At 39.5% G+C, this 20,302-nt stretch overlaps 2 protein-coding genes across 3 annotated transcripts in view; one reads left to right on the top strand and one right to left on the bottom strand.

Moving 5' to 3' along the window:
- ankrd13d (ankyrin repeat domain 13 family, member D) overlaps nucleotides 1–3,274 on the top strand; it is a 60,102-nt gene extending 56,828 nt beyond the window's left edge. For both annotated transcript variants that reach the window (XM_030061323.1, XM_030061322.1), the window contains exons 14-16: nucleotides 776–855; nucleotides 1,317–1,550; nucleotides 2,668–3,274. In XM_030061323.1, the coding sequence (XP_029917183.1) occupies nucleotides 776–855; nucleotides 1,317–1,550; nucleotides 2,668–2,731 (378 nt within the window). In that variant the 3' untranslated portion in view covers nucleotides 2,732–3,274. The remainder of the gene's footprint in view (nucleotides 1–775; nucleotides 856–1,316; nucleotides 1,551–2,667) is intronic.
- Nucleotides 3,275–4,149: 875 nt separating this feature from the next.
- LOC115366293 (signal-transducing adaptor protein 1-like) lies at nucleotides 4,150–10,438 on the bottom strand. Its single transcript, XM_030061648.1, has 10 exons — nucleotides 10,337–10,438; nucleotides 9,989–10,060; nucleotides 9,426–9,542; nucleotides 9,087–9,143; nucleotides 7,710–7,903; nucleotides 7,082–7,213; nucleotides 6,345–6,414; nucleotides 5,368–5,470; nucleotides 4,388–4,570; nucleotides 4,150–4,217 (listed from the first exon to the last, which is right to left on the bottom strand). The coding sequence occupies exons 1-10, from the start codon at nucleotides 10,436–10,438 to the stop codon at nucleotides 4,150–4,152; spliced, it is 1,098 nt and encodes a 365-aa protein (XP_029917508.1).
- Between the last annotated feature and the right edge of the window lie 9,864 nt (nucleotides 10,439–20,302).

The following is a 20,302-nucleotide window of genomic DNA, read 5'->3' as shown; positions in this document are numbered from 1 at the left end:
TTTTGTATTTACATTTTTCAAAGCACAACTATTTTTCCTACAATTTGATGCCAAATTTATGCATGTGGAGTGAAAATTGTGGCCAGGAGAGCAAGTTAAAGACAAAAGTTTTAGGCGAATTTTCAGGGCTGCTCCACTCTAGCCGCTCAGGAATGCCAAGAATGCCACTCTAGCTCAACTCCATTAGTGTGTATTGCGTCTGGAATTCCAACTTCAAACCGGAATTGCGGAAAAACGGAATGTCGGATCGGTCTGAAAATCGAAACCCTGCTTCTTCTCAATAAGATGCACGTTTTTCGTATTTTGTGCGTGGACGCAGGTCCAAAGCTGTGGGCCCTGGAGCCTTGCAAAGTTTTGGCCATTCATTTCCTATGGCCGAAATTTTCAGGAAAATGGGAATTTTGGGAATTCCATAAGTCGGATTCCTTAGAAAAGTAATAGCACACTATTCCCAATCGGGCCGCACATTTTCCTAATTCATTGTGTGGGCCTAAAACGAAAGCTGTAGGAGGAGTTACGGTCCAAAAAACGTACGGAATAATAAATAAAGAAAGAAATAGTAGGAATAACATAAGTGTGCAAGCTGCAGCTTGCCCACTAATAAATATGCACAATAATAAGATGTGTTGCCTTTTCAAGGCAAGCACATAATTAAACATCACATACTTCAGATTACCATCCCTTTAAGTTGACGATTAGCCTATTTTCTCTTGGCAGCAAAGTGTCCCGTCAGTGTTGTTCCCATCCCATATAAAGCCAGTTGTCTCCCATGTAGGTGACCATCTGGGAGGCCCTAACCAACAGCCGCCCAGTCCCTCAGTCTCCACTGTATGAAGAAGACTCTCAGCTGGAGAGGTGAGCTGGCCTGACTTCTGCCTGTCTTAATATGTCAGGGGTCAACATAGAAATCTTCAAGCACTCACTCTCTGTTGCCTTGAATCCCCGATGAAGAATATTTAAGCACAAGCCTTCACAAGCTCTCTGGAAGAGAGAGACGACTGGAGACTTGGATTATATTTCATGACGAGTGTGAGCTTTTTAAACAAAATTTTTTACTTACTCAAAGTTGATCTTATATCATTGCTGTTGTAAAAGCATGGACCCTCTTTTTCCCCACACTCAATCAGAGATGGCTAGCATTTTTTGAACTGGAACTTAACCATGAAGGCTTGAGAGTGAAACTTTTTCAACCTTTTCCTGGGAGTCAGTCATGTTGCAATTAAGTCCAGCAGGGAAATGTTCTTTTGAAGTCGTCCCGTGTTTTTTGACCTTGTCTTCCCCTTCTTGTTCCACTCTTTTATTTTTTCCTCTGACAGAGCGATCCAGGAGTCCCTGTCCATCTCTTTGGCTAGTAGAGAGGGAGAAGACACCGCTGACCCCAGCCAGCCCTCCTCTGCCTCCCCACTGGACCCTTCTGCTAATTCCCCGCCCTCCTACAGCACAGTGGCCGAGCCCCTTTTGCCGGGACACTTTGGCGTGGCAACCAGCTTCGATGAGCAGCTGCGTATTGCCATGGAGCTGTCGTGCAGGGAGCAGGAGGAGATGGACAGGTGAGGCTCCGGGGCATTCCTCATTTCACACACCTGCACATTTTCATACATGTTTGAGTTTGTGTGCAATGACAAGCTTTTAGAGCAGCAATAGCCAGTAAGAGCCTGGCAGGAGAGCAGGCATGAGAGGAACAAAATCAATATTTACAAATGACTGGTAGGGGTGTGACTCTTTGGGTTAACATCGACACAGTTCTTCACAGTCAGTTTGATTTAAAACAGATTTTTCAGATTTGGAACAATTCCGTTTGATTCAAGTTGGTAAAATGCAATTAAAATCAATGATGGGAAGGAAGTCAGTGATAGTATATGTTTGTAGGGATCCATTCCATAATGTTGTCAGACGCATACAGTAACAATCTGAACCTGTCAGTGGCAAAAACAAGCACTTTTAGTGGACATTAATTTGTTGTGTGCAGTTTCTCTGTTTGATTACTTTGCAGCCCATCATGCGGCTGTTTGGTTAGGGCTTTTGCTTAATACTGCACCAATTCCAAAAGTTTTTGTCCCTATGGGTCATTTGGACCCAGAAGGTGGAAAAATGGGGCCAAAGTTGAAAAATACTGGAATTAAATTTCCACAGTAGTTCATTCAGGCAGGAGGCGTGGACTGAGCCAGGTAACTACCTGCTTCATGCTTCAGCAGAGAACAAATGCAGCTGAGTGCACATGGTCATAATTCTGTTAATGCTTCTGAACACCTAGGGGCGTAACAAATTTATATGTACAATCTCCATATTATAGGTTTAACTTATGAAAAGATTCATTCACAATTTAAAAAAAAAAAAAAAAAAAAAAAAAAAAAAGATTTTCTAGTCAGTAGCAGCTCAGATCACTTTAATTGGCAGAATTTCTTGATTTGCAATGAATGAATTTGTTACACCCCTAATGATTGGTTATGCAATACATTCCATGGTTTATTTTGTCACACATTTTATCAAAAACTGCAGGCCTTGAAATTTGGACATTGCACCTGGCCATTTTGCAGTTTTGATAATATTGTGATAAAATGTCCAGCCCTAGTGCACTATTTTGTTTAGTGCTCCTCCTAGCTTATAGCCTGCAAAGTAGTTGTATCAGTTATATCCAATCAGCTCTATTTCTTATTCTTGACTCAGGAAGCGGAAGGAGGAAGAGGAGGAGCTTGAGAGGATCCTTCAGCTGTCACTCACCGAGAAGTAATGTCACAACAACATCGATGGAGGCGGGTCTTCGTTGAGGAACAATCCTCTTAATTTATTCTGTTTGATTTGGAGTTTTTTTTTTTTTTTTTTTTTTTTTTTAATCCTGAGATGTTAAGTTATTACAGATATTTTATTTGTTTCTCAAACAAAGGCTGCTACAAGTGTTTGGTTAATATGGGGTGAATTAGCTCAGCGAAGTGAGTGGGAGGGCGAGCAGGTGAAAACAGGTACTCTTAAACACTACACTGATGGAGGAGGCAAAAGGGAGAGTCTTTGTTTTTTTCTTCTTTTATATTTTTCACAAATTCTGCTGTCTTTATTGAGTGATGAATGATCCTTCAACTGTAATCCTATAATATAAACTATCGATGATACTGATAATGATGAAAACTAAGAAATTACCATTATAATGGAATAACTGATAAAAAATATGATTATAACATCTGAAACATATTTATGTTGGATGACTCCTGTGTGTGGGGAAAAAAAAAGATCCTGAATGATTAAGTACTTTATTTCACGCTTATGAACATGAAATTAAATACAGGACTAATGCATATTTGTATTTCCGTTTTATATGTTCTCTTACATTTTGAGCATCACATCAGTCTTGAATAACAGAATCACTATGATCCATACAAAAAGTTTGCTCATATAATTCACTTGATCAGTTTTACCACTTCAGAACTACAGATAATAAGCAAAACAGCTGATTAGTGTAAAAGCTGCTATGCCCACCCAAAAGTGAAGGCCATGACTACGATGCGTCTTATTTTCCAGATATGAGATAAATGTATCGAGCTTCAGTGCAACTCAAGTGCCAAGGTTTCAGTTCATGGTTTTATCAAGGCTGCCGAGTGTGTTGGTGGTGTTTGATCGTGTGAATACGTTGTGCAAAATGAGACGAAACAGCCTGGATGGAGAGGATGGAGCCTGATCTGATCTTTCTTTCTGTCCATATTTGATGTCATATTAGTGTTTGGCAACATAAATCAAGCATACCCCACTTCCATTAGACTATTCAGACATTATAATACTCAAGTTAGATGGCTCATAAAGCAATTAGTACCAAAGGGAGCATTTTGTAATTTAGGCAGCATGTGATAAGACAGCAACTCACTTGTTAGAGCAAAACATGCATCTAGAGGAAAAAAAAATATGCCTCAATAATTCCCTTAAGTAATATTATGCTGTTTTCTCTAAATGTTCAGCTCTTTAGTCCAATTTCAGGCTGGACTCCCATGAATTTTATAGCTCAATGGAGAATCAAAAAAATGTCATTTCATTTTCACATTTTCACCCAAATAATATGCTACATTGCTCCAATTTGCAGATGACACTGTGTTTCTAACACGAGTGATTACATAAGACAGCAGTTCTTTTTGTGGGATTCTCATTGCATTTCATGGCAACTTCTTATTCGTCGTCTGAACTGTACATGACTCCCCTCCGTAACCGCATGACCGCCTCGAGCTCCGAACCAACTAGTGGACAAAAAAAAAGAAAAAAAAAAAAAAGAGACAGCTATCACTTGGTCTGTAATACAACAAATACATTATTCACTCATACTGTATGAGAAACATTTCAAAGGAACAGTTCACCCAAAATAGAAAAGTTTAGTTGAGAATTTAGTCTAGTTGAGACTGTCACTTACATTGACGCACACCTTGCTTTGCTATTTCAGCATCAGGCACCAAATAATTGTTCTCTGCCGCCTTCATTACAGGAGGCAAGAGCTCTTTTTCCTGTGATTGGACCATGGGTGACACTTGAGCCCAGGGTACCGTTTTGGGTGCTTTGGAGGGGATGGTGACGCACTTGGGCAGAGGTGGCACTTCTGTTGAACACATACACACACACACACACACACACACTGTCAGGAGTTGTACTGTGTCTCCGCTTGCTCTGTCACATTTCAAGTGCGTAAATGAAGACGTTCACCAAAAGTCAGAAGGCCTGAGATGCTGTCAGAGATGATCTCATAACACTTTACAATACAGTAAACAAATTCCTGGGTTGATACCAAGGAGCAAGTCAAGAACCAAGCAAGAATCAAGAATTGGTCTGCAAGGTTTGTTTGTGAAACCAAAAATGTTGTTTGTGAATGCAAAAGTTTTGCCTGCTGTTGAGTGGAATCTGGTGGGCGGGACCTACACTGAAAAATGTAAGACACCTCTCTATTGGCCAGTCTCAATTGGAGTGACAGCTCCAATTGAATAACTGAATCGAGTAATAGTAGATCACTATAAGTTACCTTAGAACAGAAGTTTAGGCACCATGTTAATAAGCTAGTATCTAATTATTTGTTTTTGATTTTGGCTCCTATCAATGCACTACTGTTTTATGATTACATTTTCATTAGTTACCATTTTTGTGTCCCTGCAAGGTTGAGCATCAACTGACAAATAAGTACTGCATTATTACTGATATTGCATCATTATTACTGAGTAAAATGCTTCATTCTGAATTTGTAACACTTTATTCAGTGTTATTCAGAAACTACTTGTAAACTATTAACTAACAATGTGCTCCTCATTTGTTCCTCACTTGTTCCTTGGTAACACCCCAGGATTTTGTATACCTTATTGTGAGGTGCTACCATGGTTTCTATTGGCAGTGCAGTGCTTTTCTCACCGATGCGAGTGTCGTAGCCCTGTGACTTCACATAGGGATGGAGGCGGTGCTCCGTCTTCTCCAGGAAGTATTTAAGCACTGCGTTCAGGGAGGGGACTGTCACCTAGTGAACCAGACAGGCAGAGAAAGACACTTGTAAGGACGATGGTCACAGCATATATGATTTATATTTACATTTCCTTCACTGTGGCTTTGACTCTTGCACTCTTTACTACTAGTTTGCTTGTATTGTTGGTGATCAAGCAATTTAAACTTATTTTATTGATGCTCTCAGCTATAATTAAGCCTGTATAAGAGCATCAGGTAATTACCTAAAATGCAAGAGGGATTTATTATTGGCATGGTGTAGATCAGGAGAATGAAAGTAGTGGCAGAATGGGGTTTGTTTCATTTTGGCCTGAGGGTGGCACTACAGGAAACGTAAACATCATGTGATCACCAGTGTTGACAGGGTTCATCTGTAAGGGAGCATGAATGTGTTTTTAAAAATTCACAGCAATCTGCCCATTAGATTTGAGATATCAAATCAGAGCAGTTTGGCCTGAGATTGGTGCTACAGGTAGGGCTGCAGTGACACCAAAATTGATCAGGTTCACTCCCGAGGAAGCATGAGTTCACTCGGGAGAATTGCTGATCAATCCGTTATTTTTACAGATGTGTTTGGTGCTAGAAGAAAGGTCATAAGATCACCATAAGTGGAGTATTATATGAATACACTCATCAATGCACTAATTAAATTTAGTGATATGAGGCCACCAAAGTTGAAAGGCTTCATTCTTTGAGGAGCATGAATGTGATCACCAGCTTTCATGGAAAGCCACCCAATACGTTTTGACAGCTTGCCTTTGAGCCTCTCCCATCTTACCATGGAAAATATAACCAGAAGAATCAGAAAAGAAAGAAAGAATCCCAAGACTCATCCTGCTACAGCTGTTGCTTATCCTGATGAATAAAAAGAAGACTATTTTGGGACTTACTGGTGTTTCCAGTTCGATGACAAACCCTGAGCTTGTGGCCGTCACTCTGTAATTCTTCTTGACGGGCCCGCTGAAACACAAGGAAGAGCAGGATTAGGTGGATGCTTCCCGTTGATTATGTGGGTAGGACACATGTAGCAAAGAGGGTCCAAGATGTCTGACTTGAAGACAACTGTGAACTGTTAATGTAATAACCTCTAATTAAGCTAACCTCCTGTTGCAGCTAAGAGTATAATAATCCTGCCATTACCTGAATATCGAATTATTGTAATAAAGCTGATCAGGCATTGACGTAATGACAATTTTCCTCTTAACATACGAATTATTATATTACTGAGTTGAGATCATTATGTAATTGGGTATTATTACATAAACAGAATAATTAGAGTGTTTGAAATGTAGCCCATGCATTTACTATAATTATCGTAGTCCTCTTCCATACATATTCATCAAATTTAATAACTAAAGGACCAAATTTAATAACTAAAGTTCTGAATGGTGACAGATATTTGGCAACTTTTACTACATTAATGACAGGAAGCAGTTCACACACAATAGCATGAAAACATCTAACTTGGCACTGTAAAATAAGAATGAATCAAAAAGTTTGACCAAACCAGAGGCTTCGACTTTACTGATGAATCATCTATTTTCCAACTATTTTCTTTTCTTTAACTTTTTTTTTTTTTTTTTTTTGTTAATATTTTGGATGAACTGTTAAGGTTGCAGGGCCAGACCTGGGTTTGATTTGTCTCATGGTCACAGCATAGTTGTGGGGCAGTGTGGATGGGCGGATGATGATGCTTCCATACTCCGGGTTCTTCTCCAACATCTCCTCTGCCTCCTGGCGAGTCACATCATGGAAACACCTAGAGGAAGCAGCAGATTCAGTGCAGATTCATGGGCAATCAGGTTATACTGTGTTGTCTCACAGAAGGCAAAGGACAAGGTACATGCAAAAGGATTTATCAATTTTTGATAAAAAAAAAAAAAAAAAAAAAAAAGTGTTCAAGTGATAGGGGGAAATAGGGGGGAAACCACTCTCTGCTCACAGATATTGCCCAACTACTTATCCTGCCAGACACATTTGTCAGGGGTTGTTGCATAAGAATTAAGAAAGACAAAGCATTTGAGTGCAGTTGTTGTTTTACTGCACTGTATTACAGTCTTTTTAATCTTCCTCTACTATCAGTCAGGCCTTTATGTCTTCCCAGCAATGACTAAAGTATAACTGGGAATACATAAAGGGCGGGAAGTGAAAGACAGGTGGTAAATGTGAAGGTCGGAGGGAGGTTGCATCTGGGAGAGAGAGAGCAAGAGTCCAACAGCTGAGCTGAATTTTCAGAGCCAGATGCTGAAACTTACACAGGCATCTTGGGGTCGGATGTGTCTTTGTTTGAAGGATGGGAGGTTGTGGGCTCAGTGGAGGATAAGTGGGAGGGACGGGGTGGGAGAGGTGGGCGAGTTTGCGGGGTTTGTCTCTTTTTCTCCTTTTCCAGTGTATCCTCCAGCGCCATTTTCTGGCCTGGCAGCAGCTGCACTGTACTGGGAATCTCCTTCTACAAGGCGCATAGAAAGAGCTCATTAGCATTATTGTGCTCATTCCCATTAGTGGTAGCATCAACTTATATTAAATATTAAATAATATTAAAACAATTATGACTCATACAGTTTTCACATTTGTCAGTTAGTGCTACCTTCCACTTCCCACCACAGCCCTGATATAAAATGCCATGACTTTTTTTTTTTTTTTTTTTGTCAATCCTGCTGGACCACTGTGGGGAAAACCAGCTTAAATCCAAAATCTAATGCACTTGTAAAGTGGACCGTCCCTGTTACCCCTTGACTTCACCTGAGAAATGATCAAATTTTCCATTTTTCTCTACTTTACACACGTAGTCACAACTTCCATGATATTCCAGTAATTCCATGACCGTGGAAACCCCGTAATGCTATAGTTACTGTCGTCACCTTTTTTTATTATCCCCATAAACATTTACATAATAGTCAATGTCATTGTCTTGTCAGCGTCATTATTAACATTGAGATAAGCATTATTATATTTATCATTTCTTATCTATCTCCCCTGTCAGCAAGTGCATGGCAACAGTGGCAAGGAAAAGTCCCTTTTAACAAATAGAAAACCTCAAGCTGAACTCGGCTTTGGGTTGGCGGCCATCTGCCTCACCTGTTGGGCTTGGGTTAGTAATTGTTAAAGGAATACTCCAATGTTTTGGGCAAAATCATTTTTTACTGACTTACTCAGACCGAGATACCATTTTTACCTCTGTATGTGCAGTGGCTCGGCTCCTATAGGTGGAATCACTTTTGACAGAGCTGGGCTAATGACTCCCTTAGACTTCAAGACTTCATGCTAAGCTAACCTGAAATGCTACCCACTGGAACCGAACCACTGGATGTACAGAGGTGAAAATGGTATCGAACATTTTGTCTCAGTCTGACCAAGTAGGAAATTTTTTATTCTGCCCAAAACGTTGTAGTATTCCAGTAGTATTAGTAGTTTTCTGTAGTCTTTGCATGGAGGGTTAATAAAACCACAGAGGTGATGAGCAGCTGTCAGTAATACGTTGATGGTAGGTATCCTTGCTTAGGGGCACTTTGGTAAAATTCTGCATTATTGCACCACAAGGGATAAAACAAATCTTCCAGCCTATGTGTGTGTGTGTGTGTGTGTGTGTGTGTGTGTGTGTGTTTTGTGTGTGAGTACGGGTGTATACTCACATTGGTCACAGTGAGGATAAAGCCCCTCCACTCCTCTCCTATCTTAAAGTCGTCAATCTTCACACAAACACAAACAGACATTTGTTTATATGCTGCTTACAGTCTCTTTTCAAGAATAAAAAGGGGTTTGGCACATGAATCAGAGATCAAGCTGAGAGAAGAACAAAAAAAAAAAAAAAAAAAAAAGAGAGAGAGATGACGACCAGGATTGGGGTCAATTGGCTTTCAATTCCCTCAAATCAAACTGATCTCCAGGTTTGAATGGCACAAACATGACCCTGATGAGGAGAAAGGGATGAAACCATGGAGAGAAACTTGGGACGTTTGACTGCAACACACCTTTAGCTGGACTTCCCCTGTGCGCAGGGGGAGAGTGATGACATTTGATGTCTTGCTCTGATGTGGACAATCTAACAGCGGTGACTTCAACTTCTCTAGTTCCAGCCTCTCTGTGTACTAGAAAAACAAGACAGAAAACACACTTCACGTGCTGATAGTGACGCATCAACCATCATATTATTATTATTATAAGATAAGATTAGCTCAAATAAATTGTAAAACGTGCATCAGTTCCTAGGCAAAAATAATAGCATGCTAATATAATAACGACTTGGAACAGGATTATAAGGAGCATAAAGTAATTTGTGCATCTGATCTCTATTGCCCTCTGCCCTCTGTGGCTTTTCCACCAGCTTCCTTATGGCCCTTCTCTCCCTGTTTTCTTGTCTCATAGCCAAAGAGCTGTTGCACGTAAACTCTATATATTCATCGTTAAGGAGCAAATATCACCTCCAGCTCCCAATCAGTCAGATGCAAATAATGTTACTACGGTAATTTATGAGCGAAGAACTTACAATTATTAAAAATGTCACTTTAAAAAGCAAATAAAACTGTTTTCTTACTGTATCCTGCGTGTCGTCTGTGTACAGAAAAATTGTGCATCCACGGAGCTCTCCATAATATTTAGCAAAATCCTGGAAATCAGAGCCATCATTGTAAATTATTAATTACATTGTCTAATTATTTACATTCTGACACCATTCAAAGGTATCAACTGTGTAAGGTTTGCAGTCATTAAACTTTCATTGTTGTGCTTCATAAATACATACCTGTGAAAATGAACTTTTAGACAACATTATTTAACTCTTATTTCTTGCTCCCATTATGTCATATCTTCTTTTTTTTTTTTTATTTGTTTGTCTCTATAAATGAGTGTATTTGCACTGCTTGTCTTCCATCTTTGTCCTCACCTTCTCTCCAGCAGATTTTTTCAGCAGGTGTCCGGAGTAGTAGAGAGGCAGATCTGTGATAGCGGCCCTCCTCTTGTGGACCACCCTGGTGGGAACAGCCATTTTTCAGCAGTTTGTTCTCTGTGTTTCAGTTTGGCCCGGTTCGGTCCGGCTCACTTCCGAGCGAGTGTGTTTTGTTCTCCTCTGGCTGGTTCAGCCCAGTTCAGTTCTGTTTAGACCCAGCTGTCCAGTCGCTGTGCCTGCAGTTTGAACATTCAGGTGTGCAATACAGTCCTGAGATGATTCTTTACCCTGTTGGCCCGTTAGCAGCTGTCTGAGAAGTGATGCCTTTACACTCCTTTTCCAGTATACCTGAGTTGATTATTGGTCCATAAATCTGCACTGATAAGCTAGTCTTCCCCTTTTCCCTCTGACTTTGTGCTTCACGGCTGTTTTGACTCTGAGAATGAGGAAATAGCGGTGATTTACAAAGAAGGAAGTAAAATGAGTATCCAAGTGGGATCCACTTGTGTACTTTGTACTTGGGCACAGCTTAAGGAAAACAAACTAAGAAGCACACATGCATGTGCACAGGTAGATACACAAACACACACACAGATACACTCCAGGCTGGTAAAACCCAGTGCTAAAACTCCTCTTTATTTAAAGGCAGCCTTATGGCATAAAGTATGATTAGTCACGTCTTACAGGAATATTTTCTGTGCAGTGAAGCTGTGTCCAGGGAGATTTCTGACTTGAAAAGTAGTGCACTGAGGAAAAGTAACTTCAGGCATATTTAAGACCTCACTGTGGTGTCAATTTAAAACTTTTTAAGACTTTGAAGAGACTTACACATGACCATTACAAAAACATCGACAGAGTTAAAGGGGAATTTCACTCAAAACGTCCTAATGTAAAACAGAAAGTCTTTACACCGCCAAAGATAATGAGGTGTCTTTGATTGAGTGGTCAGATTTGGCCAGTTATTCTAATAGAGCCCAGCTTTAAATTGTGGTTTAGTGTGTATTGCTGTTTATTCCATTGTTGAGACATACTGTCAAACTCCTTATGTTAGAATATGGTCAAAACTGTATCTTTAGTGCCCCATTAGGTAGTCAGTTTAGTAACTACATTGTGCTTTGAGTTTATCAAAGGGGTTTATTATATTTCGTTATGGTTACCCAATATGGGGTCTCACCCCCTTCTTTCTCATGTTTTTCTTTTACCACTCCTATATTTGGGCACGTAATCAGCGTTCAAGGAGGCCTCAGGGAGACACTTTATTGCCAGTTTATTGGCTTATCTCACTCAATCTTGTTTGTTTCTTTCGAGTTAAAGTGACCTATTGAGGCTGATATATGAACTTGTGTATTTATTTATTTGTCTTCTATTGTCCTTTTTGTCTTGTATGAATGACTCGCTGCAAGCCAATTTTATCTTTCTGGTATCATTAAAGTAAACTAACTAACTAACTAACTAACTGATATGACAAATCATACTTTGAAAAAAAAAATCTCTAGTTTTTGTTTGTACTGCAATTTGGAGCGCGTCTTACCACACCATACCTGGAGAATCAAGGCAAGTTTGGTCTATGGAATTGCCTATTCACACACACACACACACACACGCACACGCACACGCACACGCACACGCACACGCACACGCACACGCACACACACTGTGCAAGGGTGAAATAAGGGAGTAATAATTCTGTTATGATCAGATTAGAAACTGGACACTCATGTGTAGATGATTTCAAGCAAAGTGCAAGACAAATTTCAGACTAGTCTGACAATAAAGCGAAGTGAAGATTTATTAATGATCCTGGGTCATAAAACTGTAGGCTGGTGTATCTGGCATAAGAGGAGAGAATACATTTTTATATCAGTAGGCAAACAACATCTGGTTTCTCTCATTATCCTACACACATCCTTTAGACATAAACCCTCCCACTATAGAGACATCATATAGCATGTTTTCAAGACTTAATGGTGCCAGTTCTTGGCTGCACAGTTGAGAAAAACATATTTGATCATGAGAACATCATTTTCCCTATGACCTCTGGAAACTACGGTAACTACAGAGAGAGTATAAAAAATCATAGGATCACATGCACACACACACGGGAGTATATTTTGCATAATTCATCAGACCAATAGAGGAAACATAATATAACCTGTTAAAATCCACTGGTTTGGCGGTGCAGTGGATTAGGGTTAGGGTTTGGAGATACCAGTGACACCACAACTAAAAACACTAAATTGGGATTGAGGTGTAAGAGATTGGAAGTGCTGCACCGCGTCAAACATAAAGAGAAAATAATGGCAGTGAAATAAAATGTGAAACACAATCGCGTGCTCTTCCAGGATGAGGTAAGACAACATAAGACAATAAAAAGTCACTGCCAAATTGTCTTGTGAACGAAGTCCATCGGTGAAAAACAGTCCAATAATCTGGGGCACTCTGATCCTTTATTCAGCGCGGGATAACAATCAGTTACATCGTCTAATGCTTTTTCACTATCGGAGAGCCTCAAACTGTTTTCACAGATGAACTTCATTAACAAGAGATTCCTTTTTAATAGTCTGGTAAAATGGTCTTATTCTTTCCTAGCAGGGGCAAGTTCACTGTCACTATAATGCGACAATACACACTACATTACTACAGCAAAACAGGCCCATGTATATCAATGAAAGTCATGAGGAGTGTGATAATAGCAGGTGGAAACACAGAATTGGATACAGGCCAGTCTTGCACTCATTTACAGTGCCACTTCATTTGAATGTTTGTGATGTAGCAACAGACAGTGTCTGATATCTGTTCGATTGTCCAGGAGATTAGTATTATACTGTCCATGTTAAAATTCAACCACTGAGAAATAAAAAGAGGGAGCGTTGTGGCAGCCAAACCAGTTAATGATTGGTTTAATTTGTTCTTTTTGGCTTCACAAAAACAAACAAAAGAATAACAAATGACACAATGAAATATAAGTATTGAGATTAACACACAAGTACACACAGTCTGAGGATGTTAATAGGCTCTAATGCATTCTTAACATTGGTGATCACTGTAAACGTTCACATAGTGTGTAAATGCTTGTATGATAAAATGAGCTGTGCTGCGACTGTAGATGCCAAATAAGGCTCTTAGTTTGTTAAATGGGAAATTAATGCAACAAAAAAAATATTATAATATTATGAGAGAGAGGGAGAGTCAAAAGCTAATTTTCCTCATAATGAAGTTACATTGCTCTTCTGTCTTCTGGCTCAGATCTGACAGCATTGGGACATTGTGAGTATGTTACTTAAGTGTGTTGGGGTTTATATTTATTTTGGAGTCAGTGTATGCTCCACTGGAGCATACACTGTCTTGTGAAATAGAAGGATTGATATCCATCTCATTTTGTGCTACAGGTTCTTCTTCACTGCTGTCCTCGGAAAGAGTGCCTATCTAAGCCAGAGGAAAAATAAAATGTCTTGTTGTAAAGTTGAATTCTTTTGACCAGGCTAAAAAAAACAAAAACTGAGTAGATAGAAATGGTCTAAATTTATTTATCTCTGAATTCCCTTGAATCCCTGAGCTCCACCAGCTGTCCTGTCCATCATAAACCCGTCAAGCATATTCCAAAGAAAGAGTAAATTTCCTCCCTGCCTGAGAAAAGTGAAAGCCACAAGGGAAAGTAGCTCACAGAAGATCAGCACACAGCTCTTCCCTATGCGTTGACTGACCTAGTGTTTTAAAGGAAAGAAAACATGAATTACTTTCATTTCAGTGTGCACGAATTCCACAGAAACTGGTCAAGTGCGATAGATCAGATGCACTTGAATCATACATGTGTTTTGGCCATACAGTTCTTCTGTTATAAGCTTTTTCATTTTGGTATGCTACAATAGGTAAAATTTGTAAGAAAAAATTGTTGGTTTTAAGGGATTAGGGTCATGGTCAGCGCACGTGTGTCCGCATATGCACATTATATATATATATAATACTAAATTGGGGTTGAGGTGTAAGAGATTGGGAGTGCTGCACCGCGTCAAACATAAAGAGAAAATAATGGCAATGAAATAAAATGTGAAACACAATCGAGTGCTCTTCCAGGATGAGGTAAGACAACATAAGACAATAAAAAGTGACTGCCAAATTGTCTTGTGAACGAAGTCCATCGGTGAAAAACAGTCCAATAATCTGGGGCACTCTGATCCTTTATTCAGCGCGGGATAACAATCAGTTACATCGTCTAATGCTTTTTCACTATCGGAGAGCCTCAAACTGTTTTCACAGATGAACTTCATTAACAAGAGATTCCTTTTTTATAGTCTGGTAAAATGGTCTTATTCTTTCCTAGCAGGGGCAAGTTCACTGTCACTATAATGCGACAGTACACACTACATTACTACAGCAAAACAGGCCCATGTATATCAATGAAAGTCATGAGGAGTGTGATAATAGCAGGTGGAAACGCAGAATTGGATACAGGCCAGTCTTGCACTCATTTACAGTACCACTTCATTTGAATGTTTGTGATGTAGCAACAGACAGTGTCTGATATCTGTTCGATTGTCCAGGAGATTAGTATTATACTGTCCATGTTAAAATTCAACCACTGAGAAATAAAAAGAGGGAGCGTTGTGGCAGCCAAACCAGTTAATGATCGGTTTAATTTGTTCTTTTTGGCTTCACAAAAACAAACAAAAGAATAACAAATGACACAATGAAATATAAGTATTGAGATTAACACACAAGTACACACAGTCTGAGGATGTTAATAGGCTCTCATGCATTCTTAACATTGGTGATCACTGTAAACATTCACATAGTGTGTAAATGCTTGTATGATAAAATGAGCTGTGCTGCGACTGTAGATGTCAAATAAGGCTCTTAGTTTGTTAAATGGGAAATTAATGCAACAAAAAAAATATTATAATATTATGAGAGAGAGAGAGAGAGAGAGAGAGTCAAAAGCTAATTTTCCTCATAATGAAGTTACATTGCTCTTCTGTCTTCTGGCTCAGATCTGACAGCATTGGGACATTGTGAGTATGTTACTTAAGTGTGTTGGGGTTTATATTTATTTTGGAGTCAGTGTATGCTCCACTGGAGCATACACTGTCTTGTGAAATAGAAGGATTGATATCCATCTCATTTGTGCTGCAGGTTCTTCTTCACTGCTGTCCTCCGAAAGAGTGCCTATATAAGCCAGAGGAAAAATAATATGTCTTGTTGTAAAGTTGAATTCTTTTGACCAGCCAAAAAAAAAAAAAAAAAAAAAAACAAACAAAAAAAAACTGAGTAGATAGAAAGACATAGAAAGTCTGTCAAAATGGTCTAAATTTATTTATCTCCGAATTCCCTTGAATCCCTGAGCTCCACCAGCTGTCCCGTCCATCATAAGCCCATCAAGCATATTCCAAAGAAAGAGTAAATTTCCTGCCTTCCTGAGAAAAGTGAAAGCCACAAGGGAAAGTAGCTCACAGAAGATCAGCACACAGCTCTTATGAAACCCGATCTTCCCTATGCGTTGACTGACCTAGTGTTTTAAAGGAAAGAAAACATCAATTACTTTCATTTCAGTGTGCACGAATTCCACAGAAACTGGTCAAGTGCGATAGATCAGATGCACTTGAATATGAAGTGTTCATCACTTCCAGTTAACAATGGACCAAAGTGCTTGGCAAGAGTGAGTGATCTCTGTACAGCTAAATGCTGTTAAAATGCTGTTGAGCAAGGAGCCTAAACTCCAGCTGCTCCATTGTAGCTCTTTATTGGCCAACAACTGTGGATTAGCTGTTACTTTCTCTAGATAAATAAGGCTTTCATTAGAACAAAAACAAAACCATGGTGATGAATAGCAGCAGTAGTGGTAGCAGTAACAAGAGGTTCTCACTCACTGACATTGACACTTCAGTCTGACTGCGGGCGGCTCAGTCAGCGACTGCGATTCCATCTATTAGTGCTAAGGCAATATAAAAAATACTATATTTTTATCTTCTATCTTACATGATTCATCATTAATATATTTTTAAATATATTTTTGATTTTAATAATGATTAAATACAGTTTGGTTTCACATTAATAGCTCTCTATCTACTTTCAAAAGAAATGGATATAACAAAGTAGCGTCTACTTCAATAGATCTATTAATTATTTTTAAATTTATGTGCTCATACCCTCTCTCCATAATTCTAGCTCAAAATACTATTCACAAGAACATCTTAATTCTGAATATGTGAGGAGGCTGCACTGCACAGCAAGCAGTAGTAAGCAAAGAGGAGGGGCAGTGATGGTGATGAAAATTTCACAATCAAATTGAGCATTTTTGCACAATTTTCAGAATCAATTTTAGCATTTTACTAATCATATTTAAAGGATTACACCGGTCATTTTGAATGTATGGCTACAGTTTTCCCACATTTTACATCACAACAAACCATTTGGCAAATCACATGGGGGATACTGAAAATGTCACAACATACAATCAATATCACTCAATTTAAATTTGAATGTTTGCTTGAAACACTCACTTTATAATCTTCTGCTTCATCAGCTAATGAACTTGTCTCCATTCATAAACTACAGAACTGATAAATGGCTGTCTAAAGCATATGTTTCCCCAGGAATATTTTCTGATGCATAGATTGTTTCACTTTGCCCAATTTCAAGTGATTCAAGTCATCCAAAAACAACAGTCCTGCTGTTTTTAGGAAAACTAATGTGGATGACTTTATTACAGTGATGGAATACTGGTGTGAAGAAAGTTCGAGGTCTCTGAAAGTGCATTTTCTTATCACAGTGGAAAGAATGGAAACCAATGGCTGGATTAAAGATTGGAAAAATTATGAGGTCTGAAATATAACTGAATGCTTTGGGGAAATATTAGCAGTAACGTGCAACTTTGTACATATTATGTTACACATGCGTAATCACCAGTATGGTCCTTAAAGGCAGGGATGAGTGGGACTGACACAGCAAGTTACATCACAGACCTTTTAACCCTTTATGAACCAGAACTCAGCGTGAGGTCCTGGACAGGTCCCAGTTGATTGTTTCAGTCTGGATTAAAAACAAGGTGTCACCACTGACTGTTCTGTTACATCACAAATCTCCTAGCAACCCCAGCTGGCAGAGTTGGCTGTGTGGAAATAAAACAACAGGGCAAGACAGGGAGACAAGACATTAGTCATAATTTTTCAGGGAAAAGTTAGATCTTAAGACGATAAAAGTCAGTTCATACACATTCACAGTCACAAATTCACAATTAGTTCACATAAAGGGATCACACTCTGAACCACAGCACCACCCAACCTACCTGGGTATACACATCAACTCTTCTGGGGGTTTTGGCCTTGCAAAAAATTAATTATATGGAATTTGAAAGTAACATTCAATCAAAACAAAATAGAATCTAGTTAAAAATATTAAAATTAATTCTATACCCAGCCTTGCTATATGGGAGTGTGGGGCCAAATAATGTACCCAATTTGGGATCAAAATCCAACATAAAAATTCCTACAGCATTTCCAAAACATATCCTTCTGGTGTCCACCAAAACACTCCAAAATTGCATGCAAGGTGCAGATTTCCACCAGGTGTATCTCCTCCTTTCCCTTTCCCTTCTCTTTTTTCTGCTTTTCCTTTGTGCTGAGCAAAACGTGGGAGAAACTCAACAGACAACTGTTTTGTCAAAGAGTGATTACAAATTAAATAACTGTTTGTTTAAAAAATCATTCAGTACAGTATTGAAAATCAACTGCAAAACTTCCAAAGCCTCTTGGGTTTAACTGTTTTGTTTTTCTCTCTGTATCTGTTTCTCTTTATTACATGCATTATACCAGAGGTTGGGAACCTATGGCTCACAAACCATTTCTGACTCTCAGCCAAAAGACATTAGGCTTTTGTCAGAAACAATGTTTCAAAAACACCTCAAATTAAGATAGCAAAATTCTAAATTAAAGGTCTCCCTCTCTCTATGTCTTTTTCTCTCTTTCTCTCTTACACACACACACACACACACACACACACACACACACACACACACACACACACACACACACACACACACACACACACACACACACACACACACAATCACACACCACTCAGTGACGGCTGTTTTACACATCATTTTCTATAGTTTTGAAACATAAATCTTTTTAACCTAAAACCCCCGCTTTTTGACAGATTACATCAGCCTCTGACACTTTTTACAGTGTTTTTCTCCCATGTGTCTGCTCACCTACAACTGGAGTGAACATGGCCATAATGGGATAAAAAAAAAAAAACACCTTTAGGAAGATGGCATGCAAATTTGTTTCCCTCGGGCACTGTAAAAGCCATCTGGTAGATGATGCATGTTTGCTGCTTATGAACTCATTGCCCTGGACAATCTCCTCCACATGGTCTATGTCCAGGTCAGCTGGAGGTCGGCATTGTTATGGACTGATTTGAATCTCTTTTTTTTTGCACCCTACTCTTGTACTTTTTGTAATTTGCCAAGATTGATCACACTGACAGCCCACCAAAACTAAATATGATTAGACTTACAACTGAGCATCCAGTACTTTTTCCATTTTGGACACAATTTGCAAGTTTGCCTCAGCAGGCAAAACAATTACATCATTTCCTTGACTAACAGAGACCAAATATTTATTCGTACATTCTGATGAATTTCAAGACTACAGCCCTGGTTAGCCAGTGCCTAATCCGGCTCTGGTTATCAGTCAAAAGCAGCAGAGAAATGTCTGATGACTTTAGCTCACTAAACAGTCTTTCTCCATCTCGGTCACCTTCCTGCAGGAAAGCTGCCCATCAGCAGTCGCTGTGTGTTGTCCAGTCCCAGAAAAAGATGCTCCTGGCACCTGGAAATGCAGCAATTTGATCTTCTACTGGCTTCTGGGACCAAAGTTTGATAGGAGCTTTTCAATTTGGACTTCAGTAAAACCTGTTTTGCTTGGCCTGCCTTCAGCGCAGCCTGCTTAGCTAATTGACTTTAGCTATCCTATGTGCAAATACATAACAATAGCTCGAGACAGTCCATAAGTGGATACAACCTTACACATCTGTACATACATGCAAACCAGCACAGCAAATGCTAAACTGTACTGTTGCCCCAAGCTCTCTCTGGATTTCCGTGCATGGACGTTTCAACAAGTGGGTGTCAGAGACAGACAGAATCAGTTTCCTGCAAAAACAACAGAGCCCTATATAAGCTGTTCCAAAGTTTAGATTAAAAACAGGAGGCGATCATGTCTCTTAGCCTGACAAAAGTGGAGCTGAACCCCGTTCTCAGCTGCTGTGGTCCGTCCTGTTCGAGGTTTGACAAGCTGATCTTTGAAGCTGATCTTTTCCTTATGCATATCACTATTGCACTCTGTTGATAATGTCTGCATACTTGGAGCCTGTGATACTTGAATGAGTCTTGTCATTCTTCTCTGACCTTTCTCATCACCAAGAGGTTTCTTCTCACAGGACTGATGCTGGCTGGATCTGTTTTGTTTATCGCATTCTTCTCAGTATGGGCACATTTCTGAGATGTTGGAAACACATAACAGCTGTGCGTCTGACGCTAATGGCCATACCATGTGCAGAGTTGCTTAAATCAGAGTTTCTTAACCAATGGACCCACTGATGCACTGTGAGCACTCTTCTTGTGGGCTGTTGAACGCCATGGGAAGAAGCCAGAGTCCTGTAAGGGTCCAGTTTTACAAGCCCATGTCTGACCCGAACCAACAAAGATCAATAATGCCCCTGTTACTTGTGATTTACTCTTAATCAATTCTGGACCCTACCTGTTAATGCAAGATTCACAACCTGACCCATACCCGCTGTGAAACATAGCGCGCCACATTCTGTGTAAAAAGGTGTTTAGGTTCAGTTTGCCGTAAAACAGCGAGGCCAAGGGCAGTCTTCCTCACCATTTGTAATCACACTGAATTTCTCAAACATGTCTGACTTGCCCTGTTCACCACTTCAACCTTTTTTTCGAGCCAG

This window comes from Myripristis murdjan, chromosome 10 (genome assembly GCF_902150065.1).
Source record: "Myripristis murdjan chromosome 10, fMyrMur1.1, whole genome shotgun sequence".
NCBI lineage: Eukaryota > Metazoa > Chordata > Actinopteri > Holocentriformes > Holocentridae > Myripristis > Myripristis murdjan.
Note: the sequence above shows the minus strand (reverse complement) of the source record. Positions and strands in the feature narration are given on the sequence as shown.

Coding starts and splice junctions, on each gene's coding strand:
- LOC115366293 (XM_030061648.1), bottom strand. CDS start 10,438: ATGGCTGTTCCCACCAGGGTGGTCCACAAGAGGAGGGCCGCTATCACA. Junction 7,214..7,709: donor TCCGACCCCAAGATGCCTGT/GTAAGTTTCAGC, acceptor TGCTTCCTCTAG/GTGTTTCCATGATGTGACTC. Junction 5,471..6,344: donor TCATCGAACTGGAAACACCA/GTAAGTCCCAAA, acceptor CTGGTTCACTAG/GTGACAGTCCCCTCCCTGAA.